Here is a 17,978-nt window from a genome sequence, read left to right on the forward strand (position 1 = left end):
ACTATCATTTTTTTGTAATTTATTTGTTTTTTAATTTTTTTTTTTTTTTTTTTATATTAAATTTTTCTGACTATTTCTTATAACTTGTGAACCTTTGAAATTTATGATGGGCCTGCATTTGAAATTTGATTAGAAACTTCTATCCCGGAAAGAAGTGATCATTTTAAATTGAATTTATGTGAAACTGACCCCCCCCCCCCACTATAAATTCTAAAAAAAAAAAAAAAAACTTTTACCACTAAATTTTTCAATGTGTTTTCATATAAACACCTTAAAAATAAATCCGTTTTTCTTAGGGGGGGGGGGGGTTAACACGGGGTCCTCATATACAAATTTACCGCGTATGTTTTTTTTTTTTTTTTTCGTTTTTTTCTCTTAAAAGTCGTTTTCATTTTTCTATCACTACTTTTGTATCTTGTCACATATTTCCGAATTTTACCATCAAAATATTTTTTATTAAACTTGTTAAACATGAAACTAAAATCAAAAAGAAAAGATTAGAACAGCAACTTTACTTGCGTTACCTTTTTTTATATGTAGATTATTCGGCTAAAAAGGTAAACAAACTATGAAGCAAGCAACTTACGGAACAAAAATTCTTTGTTCTTCGTTTACCTATTTACAATGCCCCACCCCCACGGGACAGAGTTAGACACCAGGGTCGTTTTTTTTATTAACGTGGAGAAATGGTACAAAAATAAAAAATTGTCTCAGTCGTGAAGGACTGTTCCTCCACTGACAGAGAACAAGAAGTGGAAGTGCAGCAGTGCAGCAGCATCTGAAGAACAGATACTACACTTTGATCTTGGCCGAAAGGCCAATTCTTCGTTATTGTAGCAAAATTCGAAAAATCGCAAGATTGAATTTCAAGCGTATCCCTGAAATGTCATGAGTATTTTCAAGTTAAATTCAAATTTTAAGGTATCTTTCATTTATTAAATTGTTAGGTGAAAGTACAGAATATTTACAAAAAAAACTCCCCATGTTAAGAATGAACTTTTAAATAACCTTCTCTGCACAAATACCCTTTATATTATAAGCTAAAGGGGTGAGATTATTAATAAAACTTTTATTCGAATAAAAATGTTTTAATTCTCTGGTTGCTTCAGAGTCCAAATCGCCACGGCGATTTCTCCATGTCTTTTCGAAACTGATTTTGAAGCCTTCAAAATGTCAATTGGAAATAATTTTTAGTCCAAATCAAAATGCCAAAGTCGGTTTTGTTTTATCATACATATTGGTACGAAAAAGTTCTAAAAAACAAATTAATGTTACCAAAGGCAAGAAAAGTTATTCTTCTACCTATCTTGGAAACTTTTTAGTGGTTTTATTCACTTTAAAATGTTTATTAGATTCGAAAAAAAAAAAAACATGTAGTGTTGAGCATTAGGTAAGAACAAGAAAAATGGCCGCAAATTGACACCTAAACATTTGAAATCTTGAAAAGGATTTAAAAATGAAATAAAACAAAATACCGTTCCAAACCTACCCAATAAATGTCACGGTAATATTTACTGGGTGAATTTCAAACAGTAGTATTTTGTTTTATTTTGAAGTAATTATCGAAACTTCCAATACTTAATTGTCAATTCGCGGTCATTTATCTTGTTCTTGCATAACGCTATTTGTTTTTCGAACTGAATAAGCATATTTAGAGTAAAACCACTAAAAAAAAATTTCCTTTTTTTTTTTTTTTTTAAGAACTTTTTCGTACCAATGTATATTGTAAAACAAACCCTCAAAGTCGAGTATTATGGTTCATTTGTGTGCTGTAATCGTCATTTTTTATCATATATATATATATATATATATATATATATATTACAAAGGTGTCACTACTTATGAAGGCCCGGAGGCCACTCAAGGATAAGGGTTAATGAGGGTACGGTAATCAATGGGACGATATCGTAGTAATTGTTAGTTGTGGAAATTTGGTTAATTGGATTACTTAAGGGGATGGCTCAAGAACTTGTTCACGCTGGACTTAAAGACAACCATATTGTAGTTAGTTGGAAAGCAGGCAAACGGAAAACAGTTCCACAGGAGTGCTGCAGTGCACTGCAGTAGTTCTAAGAAAAGCTTTGTTCATGAAATCTATGTTTAGTTTAGGCACGAATATATGTCAACCTATGTCACGGTAACATATATTGAGCGAGTTTCTAACAGTATTTTGTTTAGTTTTATATTTATAGCACCTTTTCCCAAACTTACTGTGTTAATGAGAGAGTCGGGCGCCGTTTTGAATTTTCCAATACATCGGTAAACACAGTATGTTTTTCGAGCTGAATAAACATGTTACATTAAATAAAAACACGAAAAATTATCCAGTTAGGTAGAAAAGTAACTTATCTTGCCTTTAATAACATTTATTTGTTATATATTTGTTTTTTTGACAACTTTTTCGAATCTATGTGTACAGTAATACAATCCAAAAAAATTTAAAAAGTTATGATTTTGAACTTCGTCAAGGCAGGATAAGCTGCTTAGCTTCTAGCAGCTCCTGTCCAGATGTGTGTGGCAACTGGAAACAGTACTCCATCCTTGAACGTAGTTGGTTCTTATATCAAATAAATAACGAAATGTCCAAATAATTTACCCCCCCCCCATTGCCCGAAAAACAAAATAAATAAGATATTTTTATCGGATTTCGAATTCTGTAATAATTTGCCGAGTCAAAGCAGTACGGACTTTATTGTAGTAATTCGAAAATTAGTTTTATTATTGAAAAGGCAAAAACCGGTGTATCAACAGGACTAGACATTTCAGAATTAAACTGACATTTTAATGAAGTTATTAAAAAAGTGACAACGGATTTCGGTATTTGAATACGAATCGTGCTGAATAATATTTACAAACCAATTTTTAACATGGTTGGGGTTAAACTATTGTATACTTTCAGCTAAAGATTTAATAAACAAAAGACGGTAAAAAAAAAAAAAAAAAAAAATTGAATTTAATTCAAACATCACAAATAAAAACCAGCACGGCCCGTATTCTGTACCCAGATTTCTACACGCTGACCAAAGTGATCATTTACTTACTAAATAATAAAAAAACTTTTTATTAAAATAAAAAATAAAATCAATCGTCAGAGCAAACGCATAATCGATAAATACACAAGAAGACCAACATTTGTTGCGGTTGAATTATCAATTAATCATTAACGAAAAACTAAATGTTTTTGAAAATGCTAAATCTTATCAAATCACCTTAAAAAAAAAAAAAAAAAAAAACTATGTAGGTAATATTATAGAAGAAAATCAGTTAAACCCGATTTTGTTTTGCCCTCTCGTCTGTGACCTATTTGAGTTAAAAGCTTAGCCACACAAAGTTAAGTCCGTCATGTAAAAACAAGAGCCTAAACAAAGTGATTTACTTTGCTCAGAACCGATATTTACGGCTAATCAAAATGTTTATTTTTATATTATATATATATATAACGTAAATAGGTCTAGATTCAATAAGTAAACCCAAATATTTCTTTATTTCTCGACTAATTCTTTTAAAATATTTTTGTCGAAACAGTAAAGAATATCGTAAGGAGTTTCGTAATTCTTTGTTGTCAGTCTTCCTAAACTGATGTAATATATATATATACACACACCTGGTTGAGATTACTTTATTAATTCTTTAATATTTATAATTTACTTTATTTTTTTCCATCTTGGATCATTTTGGTAAATTTAACTGTAATTCTTATTTTATTTATAGAAATGCCCTGGAAAAGTCACTTCTAATTAATGTCTATTAGCTTTAAAATATGCAAACAAACTTGGCTGCTTTTTGTTTTTGATTCTTTTGTTTTGTTTTGTTTTTTTCAGAATAACAGAATATTTTAGAATTGGTAAACATTAATCGGGAGTAATTTTTCCAAGCCATTCATATATGATGAATAATGATGATGAAGAATGTTAAAGTACAGAACTTGATTTTATTTTTAACCAACTTCCTTCTTGATAGAAAATATTTCGATATTACTGTGAAAACAAGAATTAAAAAAAGATTAATTTTTACGACGTGTCCCAGCGTAACCTCCAAATGTTAAGAACGGCTTTCGAAATAAACACCACCCCCAACCTTGAAAGCCGTTCTTAACATGAGGTAGGTTGGGGTGTTTATAATACGATGGGGCACGACAAAATGAGAACAATCTACAAGCCCCCACACGTAGATTAAATAAAGGGTTTAGCTTGAATCCAAACTAGTGGTTCTTTTCATTACGAATTGCAGATTTTATCTTTCGCAAACGAATTTGTACATGGCCGGTTTACGATCTTTAGATAAAACGAAGTCAATTTTCAAATTCTCAGTTTCCCTATTGTTGAAAGTAAAAACCATTTTGGTGCTTATCATAAGCACCAAAATGGTTTTTACTTTGCTTATGTTACCGTGCTAGTTTTTAAAATAGTATTTTCAAGTTTTACTATATATCTTTATTAAATTGTTAGGTGAAAGTACAGAATAATTAGAAAACATGTTAAGAATGGCTTTCGAAATAACATTATTCTGAAAGCTAGGGCGTTTTGTAAATATTTTGTACTTTCACCTAACAATTTAATATAAAACAAATCTTAGCATACCATAAGTGAATAAGCACCAAAAAGTTATTTGTGCAGTTTACGGACCGTACTGAAATAATAAAAAGGTGCTAATGCACTTACTGATCCGCGCTATTTTTTTAAATCGTATTTCCAAGTTTAATTAAAGTTTTATGATGTTTTTTTTTTTATTATTCAATTGTAAGGTTAAAGTACAGAATAGGTACAAAACACCCTCCCCTCCCCATGTTAAGAATGGCTTTTTTAAATAATAACGTTATTATTTCCAGCACGGATCAATAAGTGCATGAGTACCAATAAACAAATATATATATATATATATATATATATATATATATATATATATATATCACGGTCTGTTAACTGCACAAGTAAAAAAAAAGTTGTTTTTTTTAACTTCGATATTAATTCACCGATCCAAAATTAGTATATCGAACTACGATGACTTCAAATGCAACACCTTTTTATATTCTTAGAAATATAGAACGATCGATAAACATCAAAATCATTTTGGATAAACAAAATTATGAGTGTTGGCGATTGTCAGTGGAGAGGCTGGAGAGAAAAAAAAAACCGTTGGGTTGAATTATGATCAGTTTTGAAAAAAGAAATAAATAAAAAAACACCCATGCATAAACTTTTTATCAAAACAATTTTTAAAAATATGCAAAATTAAAAAAACATATTCAACCCTTTTCAGAAAAATATGTTTCTAATTATAAAAATAAACTAAAAGATTAAAATCGGAAAACGTATTTTAAAAAAGAACGATTTGACCGACCTGTGAAAGGTTTGAAATACCCAGTAAAAAACATATCGAATCCAAAATATTCGATTTACCGCTGCCATTTAAACCTGTAATGGCATTAAACAACGGATCAAAACCATTGATCTCTGTCCGATGTGCGTATGACTTAAATCCATCAATTACTACCGATTTGATGTACATGTTTGCAACAAAAAATGAAGAAAATCACGACAATTGATTGAAACGATTCAAAATTAGAATCGTTTGCCTCAAAAATGGCGCCGAATTGTTATTTCCGTTAAGACATGCGCACTACGTGCAAACGTACACAACTTCCGCTTAAGTCCACATGAGTTTTCTTTTCCAATCTGATCACTCCAGATTATTATGTCTGATGACGACCATGAACATATTACAAATGGGGAAAGGTAAATATTAATGCTTATTCTATATATATATATATTTTTTTTTTAACTAACTGCTGTATAAAAATCTGATCATTTCAAATTTTGGAATTTTTATAGATGAGAATTATCATTCGATCTATGGTATTCTTATTTTGGTGTTAGATTCGCAATTCTTCAACTAATGAACGCTTGAACCTTCTTCAGATACAATTTATCGAACTTCGAATTGTGGAACCGGTATTGAATTTCGAAATGACCCCTTTATTCACAGTAGCTGGATTCTTCGAACTATTGTTCTCATTTTGAGTGTTATTTGCACAACGTTTCAGTCGAGGTAATCTCCGGCCTTCTTGTCGAACTCGAGAATCTGTATGGAATTTCGAACGGGACGATAGAAAGATGTCCGAGTTCGACAATATACATCTGAAGAAACGTTGTGCAAATAACGTTCAAGATGAGAACAGTAGTCCGAAGTATCCAAATAATACGAATAATCAAACCTTATCTAAAAAATTTAGAACCATAAACCTTTTATTTAATTCAGAGGTTTAAATTGTTTTCATTCCGTCAGCCATGGATCCATGGTCTTACGATTAACAACGTTAGTTAGTAATTAGTTCTAAGTGACAGTCTTATGAAGATTGGGGGTTCAGTTCTTGGCTAATGAACACTTTTACTCGGCAATGGCTGATAGAATAAGAATAATCTACCGGCTTGATTTAAAAAAAAAATCCTGGTTCTTCTCCAGTCGTACCGTACAGCTAGATGAAATATGGCTTTTAAAAACAAAACTAGCAATAAACCTCCTTTGTGATTCTCCAATCGTACTCGCAGATAAAATTCGCGAGAAGGGTTTTCAAGTTTGAAAAGATACATCGACCGTTGTGAATATAGCAACGCAACGGCGCAACAACGCAGATGAGAATAGTGTATTTCAGTGTATATACAAATAAATCAGTTACATCATAACACAAAGAAATTTAAATCATGACCGCATAATGAAATGAACAACAACAGTAAATGTCGGATAATATTGATAAAATTCGCTTTGAAATTCAAGAATTGTAATTTAAGTACAAATTTTATTATCTTAAGTAAAGGTCATTGGTTACCTGACAAGAGTATTAAGACCATATGTCAAGGTTTGACCATCTTCTATCGAAGAGTGTCTATGGTATTAGTTGTGTGTTCATGGAAAATAAATGAAATAAAATATGGGAAGGTTCAGTAGGAAAATTGGTAATGGTATAAGTCTTTTTTTTCTTTTTACATGGGGGTCACCACTTATCAAGGCCCGAAAGCCACTCAGGGATAAGGGTTATTGCGTGTACAGTAATCAATGAGGTAGTATTGTATTAATCATTAGTATTGGGGGTTTTGATGGAGTGTCTTACTTAAGGGCGCGGTTTGTCAGGAGTTTGTTTATGTTGGACTTGAAGACGTCCAAGTTGTAGTCAGGTGGGGAAACCGGCAAGTGGCAGAGAGTTCCACTGGTGTGCAGTTCTAAGAAAGAAGCTTTGCTCATGGAATCTACGTTTGGATTTAGGCACAGATAGAGAGTGGGGAAAATTATTGACAGTTGTTTCAGCCAGACGGGTGTTTCTCGTGAAAGATTGACGAGGGATTGGAGCTCAGACGAGCACCTACCATGGAAATAACGATAAAACAAAGACAGGCTTGCAACGTCTCTTCTGTGGGAGAGAGGTTGCAGGGAAGAGAAAAGGACATCCCCCACTAAACCACAAAGTTTATTTTGTACTCTGTCAAGGCAGGATAGGCTGTTTTTAGCAGCTCCTGCCCAGATGTGGCAGCAGTACTCCATCCTTGGACGTATTTGGCTTTTATACAGATAGAGAATTGCATCAGTAGTGAGATATCTTTTGGAACGGTAGAAGGATCCCACCATTTTCCCAGCGTCCCTGGCAACAGATTTGATGTATGTGTTCCATTTCAGATCGGGAGTGAAGGTCAAGCCTAGAAGCTTGTCAAAACATGGGGTTTCTCCTAGACGAGAGCCATCCATTTCAATTGATGCCAGATGGGGATCAGAGCATTGATGATGTAAAGATAGAAGCTTGGTTTTGGATGCATTAAAAGTGACCAGCCACCTCTTCCCCCATTGTACCACATGCTCAAGATCAGAGGAGAAAGAATTAGAGAAAACTTTGTCATTTACGACCTTTGATGTGTTGCCATAGATGGTCGTGTCATCAGCATAGATGTCAACGAATGATTTAAGTATGTGTTTTGGTGATCATTGATGTAGATCAGGAAGAGAGCTGGGCCCAGGATTGACCCCTGGTGTTGGTGGTTCTTCCATTCTGTTGAGAAGCAAGACTTAAAGGCAAAAACTGAAGGGCATCAACAGTGTGGAAAACTTAGCTCATCCAAACAGGAGTAACTCTGCTAAAGAGGAACTGACTGACCACGAGAGCCAGGATGATGTATCTTCATCTTCGGATTATATCCCTTGGTGGATGGATTGAGGGCTGGAGCGAACAAGCAATTGCCGCAGTTGGTGTAAAGTCTGTTATGGTAGGCATTATCGAAACCCTTTACTATCTGGTAGGCCTGTCAGTGCGTTTTCAGCAGAATTCAAGAGTAGGGAGGTTGAGGTAGGCAAGACATTGTGAGTATGGCAATTATCAGTGATGTATTTATTTTTTTTCGTATCCTCTAAAGTTTTCTGATTTAAAAAAAAAAAATTTCATCTCTATCTTTTTTTACCAGATAAAATAAGTTGAAGAAAGTATTATTAGGCAATTCTTTTTACTTTTTCTTTCATTTTATTTCAATCAAAATACTTAGAAATGAAGGGACCCCTTATTGGGGCTAACGCTTGATCGTTATATAAGATGCATGTGTTCTATTAAATTCTCCTTTACCGCTCAATTCTTGAGTTAGTAAAAAGTGAAAAACATTCTCCCTTTCATTAATTGATAACTTTGTTATAGTAGTATATCTTTGTTGTGGTCAGTTGGTTTTGCAGGATTTCAGGATAAGAATTCATCTAGTCTGGTGGAGTATCTTGTTTAGTGCTGTTGCTCTAGACAACATCACTTGAAGAAGGTGCACCATTCCTCATATTAGCCATTGTAGGATAACCATACTGAGTACATTGTAGCAGTCGAAACTTGCTACAATATCAGGCAGGGGCAAAATCTTACGGCTCGAGATTAAAATCAACCATCTCCCTGGTTTGTTCAATCACAGGCCAGCTCTCAATCACGTCACCGAGTACATAAAAGGTGAAATCGGCAACTCTTCCTTCTCTTTCTTCCCTGTTTTACTTGACAGCAGACCTCACTAATGTATGTATACCTGGCAGCAGACCTTGTTAATGTGAGTTTTACCTGACAGCAGACCTCGCTAATGTGAGTATACCTGGCAGCAGACCTCGCTAATGTGAGTTTTACCTGACAGCAGACCTCGCTAATGTGAGTTTTACCTGACAGCAGACCTCGCTAATGTGAGTTTTACCTGACAGCAGACCTCGCTAATGTGAGTTTTACTTGACAGCAGACCTCGCTAATGTGAGTTTTACTTGACAGCAGACCTCGCTAATGTGAGTTTTACCTGACAGCAGACCTCGCTAATGTGAGTTTTACCTGGCAGCAGACCTCGCTAATGTGAGTTTTAACTGACAGCAGACCTCGCTAATGTGAGTATACCTGGCAGCAGACCTCGCTAACGTGAGTACAACATGGCTATCTTTAAACACCAACTTATTTCCTTGTTCGGTACCCACACAAACTTTCTTTATCATGCTACAGAACTGCTCTCATCAATACACCGACACACACTCCTAGTACACACGTAAATACACTGAAGACTTTGCTCTTTCTTTCTCCTTTAACCGACCTCCTTTGTCCCTACGACTACTAACTACAACAAGTGTATAAAGAACTATTCTCTTCTTCAACAAACCGGCATAATATTAAATCTATCTCTACACAAGAACACTTCCATCTATTAACCCATTTCTCTTGTGTACATGCTACTAACGAAGATAACAAATAAAGTTGCTTCTGAATATAGAATGAAACTCCATTTCGTTGTCTCTTATTCTTTAAGATCTTATTTGGGCTGCGAATACCATGTTATTTTGGATATTTAATCAAGGTTTACTTATAGGGTCAAATATCCTCACGCCAGGTGGTTGTGACAAATCCTTTTACAGAGAAACCTTAGACACTTAAGGATAATAACCAGCTTCAGTTCAAGACCAGCCAGTGTTTGTTTTGTTTAACAGATCTTATTCTAGTTTGTTAAAACAAATAAACTTCAGTCCATGTTTGACTTGTCCACCAGATTTCAGACATGAATGTCCAACAGTTGTTGTTTTACCGCCATACAATGACAGCTACACTTAGACACGGCATGCAAAATTGTCAATACTCTGACACACTCCTCTCTTAGTACTGCTCTGATTTTTGATACAATGGCCAGCTTCAGTTCAAGAATAGGTTAGGGATTGTTTTCATAGCTATTATCTTTGAAACAACTCAATGGATATAAAAATCTGGAGGATTAAGGTCATATAGGCAGAATTACTTGAAGAAAATGCACCGTTCCTTGTGTATGTCAGTGAGATAGCTATACTGAGGAGATCTTATTTGGACTGCGAATATGATGTTATTTTGAATATTTGATCAGGTTTACTTGTAAGGGGAAGTATCCTCATGCCAGGTTATCGTGACAAACTTTTGTACAAAGAAACCTTAGATATTTGCGCATAGTGTCTAATAAACAGTCAAGTTCTTGCCTGTTTTTTTTCTAATTAGTTTGTTCGAGCTGGGGATGGGGCATCCTACTGAATGCCAAACATTCACCCACTAACTCAGATATTCCAACTGAGAGATCTTTTTAAGATTCTGACCGTCCCTTTAAGTGCAATTGTTTGAATCACTCTTACACTTGGTTCACCGGGTGTATTAGATTTTCCAGGTAATTTTTAAAAATTCTTTTTCATGCATCTAGTTGCTCCTATAATTATTGGAATGATGGAGCGCTTCCTTAGATTCCAGTTTCTTTTCATGTCATACATATGACCTTGGTATTCTTTTCCCTCTCAGTTCTGTTTAACCCAACACAATTGGGGACGCTAACTTCTACTAAGGTTGCTTCTTTCTCCTTCCTGTCTCATATGACTATGTTAGGTTTTATGGCTCCGTTTTCTAGGTACGCAGCTGTAGGGATTGTATAGTCATATAGGCTCTTATATAACAAGGGAGATAACTGTGAATTTTCAACTTTATTTCTTAGCATATTCTCAAATCTACTCAAGCATCATATATGAAAAGTGATGCCGCTTCCTTATCCTGCCTTGACAGGATAATGTGCTTCTAGCAGCTCCTGCCTAGATGTGGCAAAAGTACTCCATTCTAGGACGTACTTGGCTCTTATAGAGGTAGAGAATTGCATAGGCAGTGTTGCTTCTTCCACAAAAACTCAATTAGATGGCTTTCAAAAGGTGTTGTCAAGTACCAAACACCTTTCTGATATTTTCTTTTGCCATGGCGCCCATGCCTTCCACAGTCTGCATGTGTTTGTAGGGAACTGATACTGATGGTGCACTAGTTTGAGCACTCTTGATTGTTATTCCTAGCTTAGATTGTGTTTGGAAGGTGAAGCCTTCCTGTGAAGCTCCCACAAAAAAATGAAGAATCTAGGTCTCCTTGCTAAGAACTGATCCTATCTTGAAGGTAAAGTAAGAACTAAATATCTTTTATTGTTTTTTATAATGCTTATCTTTCATAATTGATCCCCAAACGAAGCACGGATTGGACCTAGTAATTCACTCCTGTTCGTCTGTTCGTACTTTTCTAACTACGCCTTGGATTTTTTTTTTTAAAGATTTTGCGTGGACATTAGTCATGGCGGAAGTAAATTTTTTCCACAACAGATTTTCCGTTCTGACAAAAATTTGTTCTGTTTGATAACTCTGGTTGCCCCCCCCCCTCTAGGGGGCTATTATAGGGGTAAAATTGTCCCATTCGTCTGTTCATACTTTTCTCGATAATCAAGCCTTGGATTATTTAAAAAATTTGCACAAGCATTAGTCATGGTGAAAGTAAATTTTTAACTCCTTGAGGGGTATCCCACATGCTTTGCTTGTTATCAACTGTAAATAAATGTGTTAACCATACTTTTGTTCTAATGATGGATATGTTTGGAATACATGTTTAATACATGAGCTGTGAAATAAAATAACATATATTCCAACTTGTGTATGCCCGTAAATCTTCAAGATCTTTAACAATAAAGCTACAAGTCAATCGTAATGGTATGTTGGTAAATTTCATCTTGAAGAATATCCAAACAGAGCTCATGCATCAGATAATCTTTTCTTTTTTTTTTACGCGGTGGTCACCACTTATCAAGGCCCGGAAGCCACTCAGGGATAAGGGTTATTGCAAGTACAGTACGTTAGTGTGGAGATTTAATGAAGTGTTTACTTAAGAGGGCGGTTCATTAGGAATTTGTTAACGTTGGACTTGAAGACATCCAAGTTGTATTCAGGTGGGAAGCAGGCAGATGGAACAGAGTTCCACAAGCGTGAAGTTCTAAGAAAGAAGCTTTGTTCATGGAATTCACGTTTTGATTTAGGCACAGATAAAGAATGGAAAACTCCAGACTCCAAACCGAAGCGCCGTTACTTAAAAACAATGACTCAGACTTAAATGGGCTTTAGATTAACCTTACATGGTTGCTTACTTTTAGTCTTGACAAACTATGGATACCAACTGTAAGAATGTCTGCACATGGAATTTTTGTGGCAAGAGTTACACAATCTCCAACCACATCTCTCCTGTGTCCGTGTTGCTAAACATCAGTGGCAAGTAGAGGTTCAGAACGACTGAGAACAAATGCCGAGATAAACAGAGAGCACATACAGCACTTAGAATTCCTAAATAGTCACCCATCTGGTACTAGCCAGGCTCAATGTTGCTTAACTTCGGTGATCTGATGAGAACCTGTGTATCAACATGATAATGCCGTATATTAACTGTAGAACACAGCATTGGTTACTTACATTTTGTCTACCGTTCTCCTTTGATCCAAGACTGTACCCTGTTTGAGTAGGTCTTTGATAGTATAGAGACAGCACTCTTGTTAGATCCAAGTGCCCGGATACATATATTTGAGAATTTTAATGTTCACCATCATAATTGGTTTGGATTCTTGAGCAATACAGACACAGCTTGCATCATATTAGATTATAGTGTTAAAAAAGCTTCAACCAAAACTTGCTCCCATACTTACGAAACTATTTAAGCGCTGCCTTAAGAAGTGCTTTCCGACTCCCTGGAAGACCTCATCAGTTTGCCCTGTATTTAAGAATTCAGGTGATAAGTCATCTCCCTCTCAGTACAGACCTATAAGTCTCCTGTGTGTTATGAGTAAGTTGCTGGAATCCATATTAAATAGAGAAATAGTCAACCACCTCAGCAGAAATAACCTTCTTAGTGACACACAATATGGTTTCCGCTCTGCAAGATCTACCGCAGATGTGCTGACGGTTATATCCCACAGGATTAGTGAATCTCTTGACAAAGGCTTCCTTTCTAGGGCAATTGCTCTTGACATATCAAAGGCCTTCGACAAGGTATGGCATAAGGGTCTACTTCACAAGATTTCCAGCTACGGTATAACTGGAAATGTTTTCTCAATCATTAAATCATTTCTCTCTGATAGGCTCATAAGAGTAGTGGTAGATGGACAAAAATCAGAGGCCTGCAATATAAATGCTGGAGTCCCTCAAGGATCAATCCTGGGCCCAACTCTCTTCCTGATCTACATCAATGACTTCCCTAAACACATACTTAAATCATTCGTTGGCATCTATGCTGATGACACCACCATCTACGGCAACACATCAAAGGCTGTAAATGACAAAGTTCTCTCTGATTCTCTATCCTCTGATCTCGAGCGCGTGGTTCAGTGGGGGAAAATGTGGCTGGTTACCTTTAATGCATCCAAAACCAAACTCCTATCCTTACATCATCAACGCTCTGATCCCCAGCTGGCATCAATTGTGATGGATGGCTCTTGTCTGGGTGAGGCCCCGTGTTTTGACAAGCTTCTGGGTTTGACCTTTACTCCTGATCTGAAATGGAACACGTGCATCAAGTCTGTTGCCAAGGTCGCTAGAAAGATGGTGGGATCCTTCTACCGCTCCAGAAGATATCTCACTACTGATGCAATTCTCTATCTATATAAAAGCCAAGTACGGCCAAGGATGGAATACTGCTGCCATATCTGGGCAGGAGCTGCTAAAAACAGCCTATCCTGCCTTGACAGAGTACAAAATAGACTTCGTGGCTTAGTGGGGATGCTCTTTTCTCTACCCTGCAACCTCTCTCCCACAGAAGAGATGTTGCAAGCCTGTCCTTGTTTTATCGTTATTTCCATGGCAGATGCTCGTCTGAACTCCAATCTCTGGTCCCCCCTCGCCAATCTTTCACGAAAAACACCCGTCTAGCTGAGTCCATTATGAAAAATTTCCCCCACTCTATATCTGTGCCTAAATCAAAACGCGGATTCCATGAACAAAGCTTCTTTCTTAGAACTGCACGCCTGTGGAACTCTGTTCCGTCTGCCTGCTTCCCTCCGGACTACAACTTGGATGTCTTCAAGTCCAATGTTAACAAATTCCTAATGAACCGCCCCCTTAAGTAAACACTTCAGCAAATCTCATCACTAACGTAATGTACTTGCAATAACCCTTATCCCTGAGTGACTTCCGGGCCTTGATAAGTGGTGATCACTGTAAAAAAAAAAAAAAAAAAAAAAAAAATCAGAAGGCATAGTTATCTCTATTGCACACATTCCTTCACAGACTGTCACTTTATCAACCCACATCTCAAATTATTGGGATCAGCAAACCTCACTTTTCAATCTATTCTTGACTGCACTGCCTGAGGCTTGTATGACAGAGGCCAGTAGTCCAATCAGGAATGCTGATCACGTGATAATGGTTGATATCACCCTAAACCTGAACACAAGGCAATCAACTGTTACTCAAAATGCTGAGATACTATAAATGGGCTGTTTGGAAATCCATTAGGGATCACGTTAGAGATGCTCCATGCTGATCCGTGCGCAGATGAAGCAACAGAATTAGTTCAAGCTAGGTATAAAAGCTTGCGTCTCCATGCGGAAATTCTATAGCAAGCTCCACTCTCCTCCAATCGTTAATTGTGCAACTGTTATTGTGCATAGGCAGCAATCGTTCTGACAATTCAACCACTACAAGTCGATTAAAAATAGACAAAAAATTTATAGCATCAAGAAATCATTGTTTTGAATTGAAATCCATTTTTGGTTTTGAAATAAAAAAAAAAAAAATGTTGTTTCAAGCAAAATGACAATTAAATTTATTTGGTTCCAGGTGAGCATTGTTTTGGGTAGCTGTTTTAATCCTACCCAAAGCAGGCCGGAGAATTAGTTGCCCAAAACATGGTAAGGCAACAACAACTATGAAAGACAGTAATTATTGGCGTACAGTTAAAAGACTCAGCATTCCTATTCCATCATGGTTAACTACCTGAAGAAGGCTAGAGGAATAGTTGGCCGAAACATTGTGAAACCGCAACAACTATGAGAATGAGGATAAAAGTCCACAAATAAATAAATACACAAATTACTCATCTCAAAGGATTCCAATAAAAAATATACATAAAATGACAGTCATCAATCAGAAGTTTTGAATTGAAAAACTCAAGACAAAGACTAGGGTTTTCCATTGGATAGTTGATCTGTACAAGTGTCGGATTGTAAAAGTCTGCAGGCGGAGAGTAAATTCCTTCTCATGTTGAATATGAAAAATCATGTACGTGAATGCTAAAAGATCCAATATCTTTTATGGAACATTTCTGGTTTCTGATTGGTTGCTAGCAGAACATGGCTCCATTTGATTGGTCAATTCTTGTTGCCAGTGTCTGTTAGTAGAACTTTCCAACTTTCCACGGCTAATAGCACCCTACCCAAGTCTAGCATTCCAGCTCCTCAAACTAACATTCACAGGTAACTTGAATTGGAACAAATACATAAAAGCTATAGCCAAGGAAAACGGGCTCCCTATACTGTATTAGAAAACTTTTCACATCTGCCACTATCCTATATCTCTACAAAGCCACCTTTCTTAGTTAGGATCTAAAAAAAAAAAATCTCAAATCTTATAGGTGCTTCACTATCTACCAGGCTCCAATCCCTGTCCCATCACCATAATGTTACATCCTTGTGCTTGTTGTACAAGTAATTCAATGAATGTGCCATGGTATCTCCTTGACGTAAATATCCTGACCAACCTGAGAAACGGCTAAATTCTACCCCTTCACTGGTAAGATCCCCAAAATACTTGTAGGCTTTCTGCTCCAATAAATTCTTTCATTGAACCTTTGGAATTCTCTCTCTGCTCTGTTTCTCTGACAGTACCAATATGCAGAAATTTTCAATGTAATGTTAACAAAAATCTTGCTGCACAACTCCCCACTTCGAATACCCCTTTAAATATGGCTTCTGATTAGCAGTAACTCTTACATGTCAGTGGCAATGTGCCTTGTTTGAGATGAATAAAAATAAAAAAAAATATTCACAGAATATCGCAACACTGCGGTGATGGGACAGATGCTGAAGCTTGGTAGACAGTGTGGGACCTATTAGATTTGATGCTCGTTTGTGGGCCCCTCTCTAAGAAGGAGAGACTAGTGGTTAGTGCACCAGCCCAGATGTGGCAATAATACTCCATGTATGTGTGATTGGTGACTTTGTACACGTATAGGATACTGGCAGACATGGGAAGTTTTCTAACCCGGTAGATGGCGCCTAAATCACAGAAAAATATTTATGATGTACGTACTTGTGACAAAATGAAAAATCATGGAAATTGATGGAGTAATTTTATTTTTTATAAAGAAAATAATTTTTAAACAATTAATGGGAATTTGTAGGCATTACAAGGTTCATATTACGTTTGCATTTTTGTTGAGTTATTTTCCTTTCTTTCTTTAAGATGGTGACGTGAGACAGTCTCTCTTTGCTTACTTATAAAATGTGATTTTTCTTGATTAAAAAAAGTTGAGCCTTAATTTTTTTCTTTCTTTTCTTTCTTTTTTTTTCAGTACTGATATGACTTTGAATCCGATATCGTTTAGTACAACCAGTGGTGGCATTCAGACAGAATTAAGTGTCGAAGCTGTTGCTAACACTGATCCAGATGAATTAATAACAAAGTACCAACTCGAAGAATGTTCTCACTGGATTAATGAAAACGGTTTCAAACGGGTAAAAGAAAAGAAAAAAAAATTTTTTTAATTGCAGTAGAATTGCACTTTTTTCTTTTTTCTTTTTCTTTTTTTAATTCAGAAACTGTGGAATTCCACTTTTTTTTTAATGAGAAAAGGTGCTTATTTAGAATTGCACTTAGTTAACAAACAAAAATACAGAAAAATCTTCATGATATACGTACTCGTCACAGAACGAAGATGTCATATTCCATAAATCACATGAATTGATCAAGTAGTTTTTGTTTTATAAATTAAGAAAATCAAATTTTCATGAGGAAACAAGGACGCAGGGAACTGTCATACTCTTTAAACATTTTTGACAAAATTCAAAGATAACAACTCAATTTGACTACCGAGATTTTGTTTGTATTCAAAATAATTTAAAAAATTTAATCACTAAAAATTGTAAATTTGATTTTTTTTTTTTTTTTTTTTTTTTTAAACTACTTGATCAATTTGTATGATTTTTGGAATATGACATTTTTGTTCCATGAGTATCTACATCATAAAGATTTTTCTGTATTTTTCATTTTTTAATTAAGTGCAATTCTAAATAAGCACCAAAAGGCAAAATAAGTAGAGCTTTATATCCTTATTTTTTTCTCCATTTGTCTCTATTTCTCTTTCTTCCTCTCTCTCGCTAAGCATTATTTTCACAATGTTTCAGCCAATGTAACCTTCGACCTTCTTAAGACATATCTTGTCAAAACCTTTCTGTCAAACTTTCTGCACAGAATTTTTAATGGAACCCTTTGTTTAAACCATGCGGGTAGCATGATCTCATTCCATCAGCTATGACTGATTACAACACAGCCTGCTTCAAGTCCAATGTAACCAGATGCAATTCTCTATCTATATAAGAGCCAGGTATGTCCAAGGATGGAATATTGTTGCCACATCTGGGCAGGAGCTGCTAGAAAGGATCTGTCCTGCCTTGATAGGGTTCAAAATAGACTTCGTGGCCTTGTGGAAG

The 17,978-nt window shown here is 35.7% G+C and overlaps 2 protein-coding genes and 1 pseudogene across 3 annotated transcripts in view; 1 reads left to right on the plus strand and 2 right to left on the minus strand.

Moving 5' to 3' along the window:
- Positions 1–5,594, minus strand: part of LOC145280044 (structural maintenance of chromosomes protein 2-like) — a 71,056-nt gene extending 65,462 nt beyond the window's left edge. The window contains exon 1 of the mRNA XM_080131713.1: positions 5,341–5,594. Within this exon, the coding sequence (XP_079987839.1) occupies positions 5,341–5,508 (168 nt within the window). The 5' untranslated portion in view covers positions 5,509–5,594. The remainder of the gene's footprint in view (positions 1–5,340) is intronic.
- LOC145280046 (2-(3-amino-3-carboxypropyl)histidine synthase subunit 2-like) overlaps positions 5,595–17,978 on the plus strand; it is a 37,552-nt gene continuing 25,168 nt past the window's right edge. For both annotated transcript variants that reach the window (XM_080131725.1, XM_080131724.1), the window contains exons 1-2: positions 5,595–5,735; positions 16,841–17,003. In XM_080131725.1, the coding sequence (XP_079987851.1) occupies positions 5,695–5,735; positions 16,841–17,003 (204 nt within the window). In that variant the 5' untranslated portion in view covers positions 5,595–5,694. The remainder of the gene's footprint in view (positions 5,736–16,840; positions 17,004–17,978) is intronic.
- Positions 12,604–12,720, minus strand: LOC145280675 (5S ribosomal RNA; annotated as a pseudogene).

The sequence above is a fragment of the Euprymna scolopes genome, chromosome 7 (genome assembly GCF_053919585.1).
Source record: "Euprymna scolopes isolate OS-2025 chromosome 7, ASM5391958v1, whole genome shotgun sequence".
NCBI lineage: Eukaryota > Metazoa > Mollusca > Cephalopoda > Sepiida > Sepiolidae > Euprymna > Euprymna scolopes.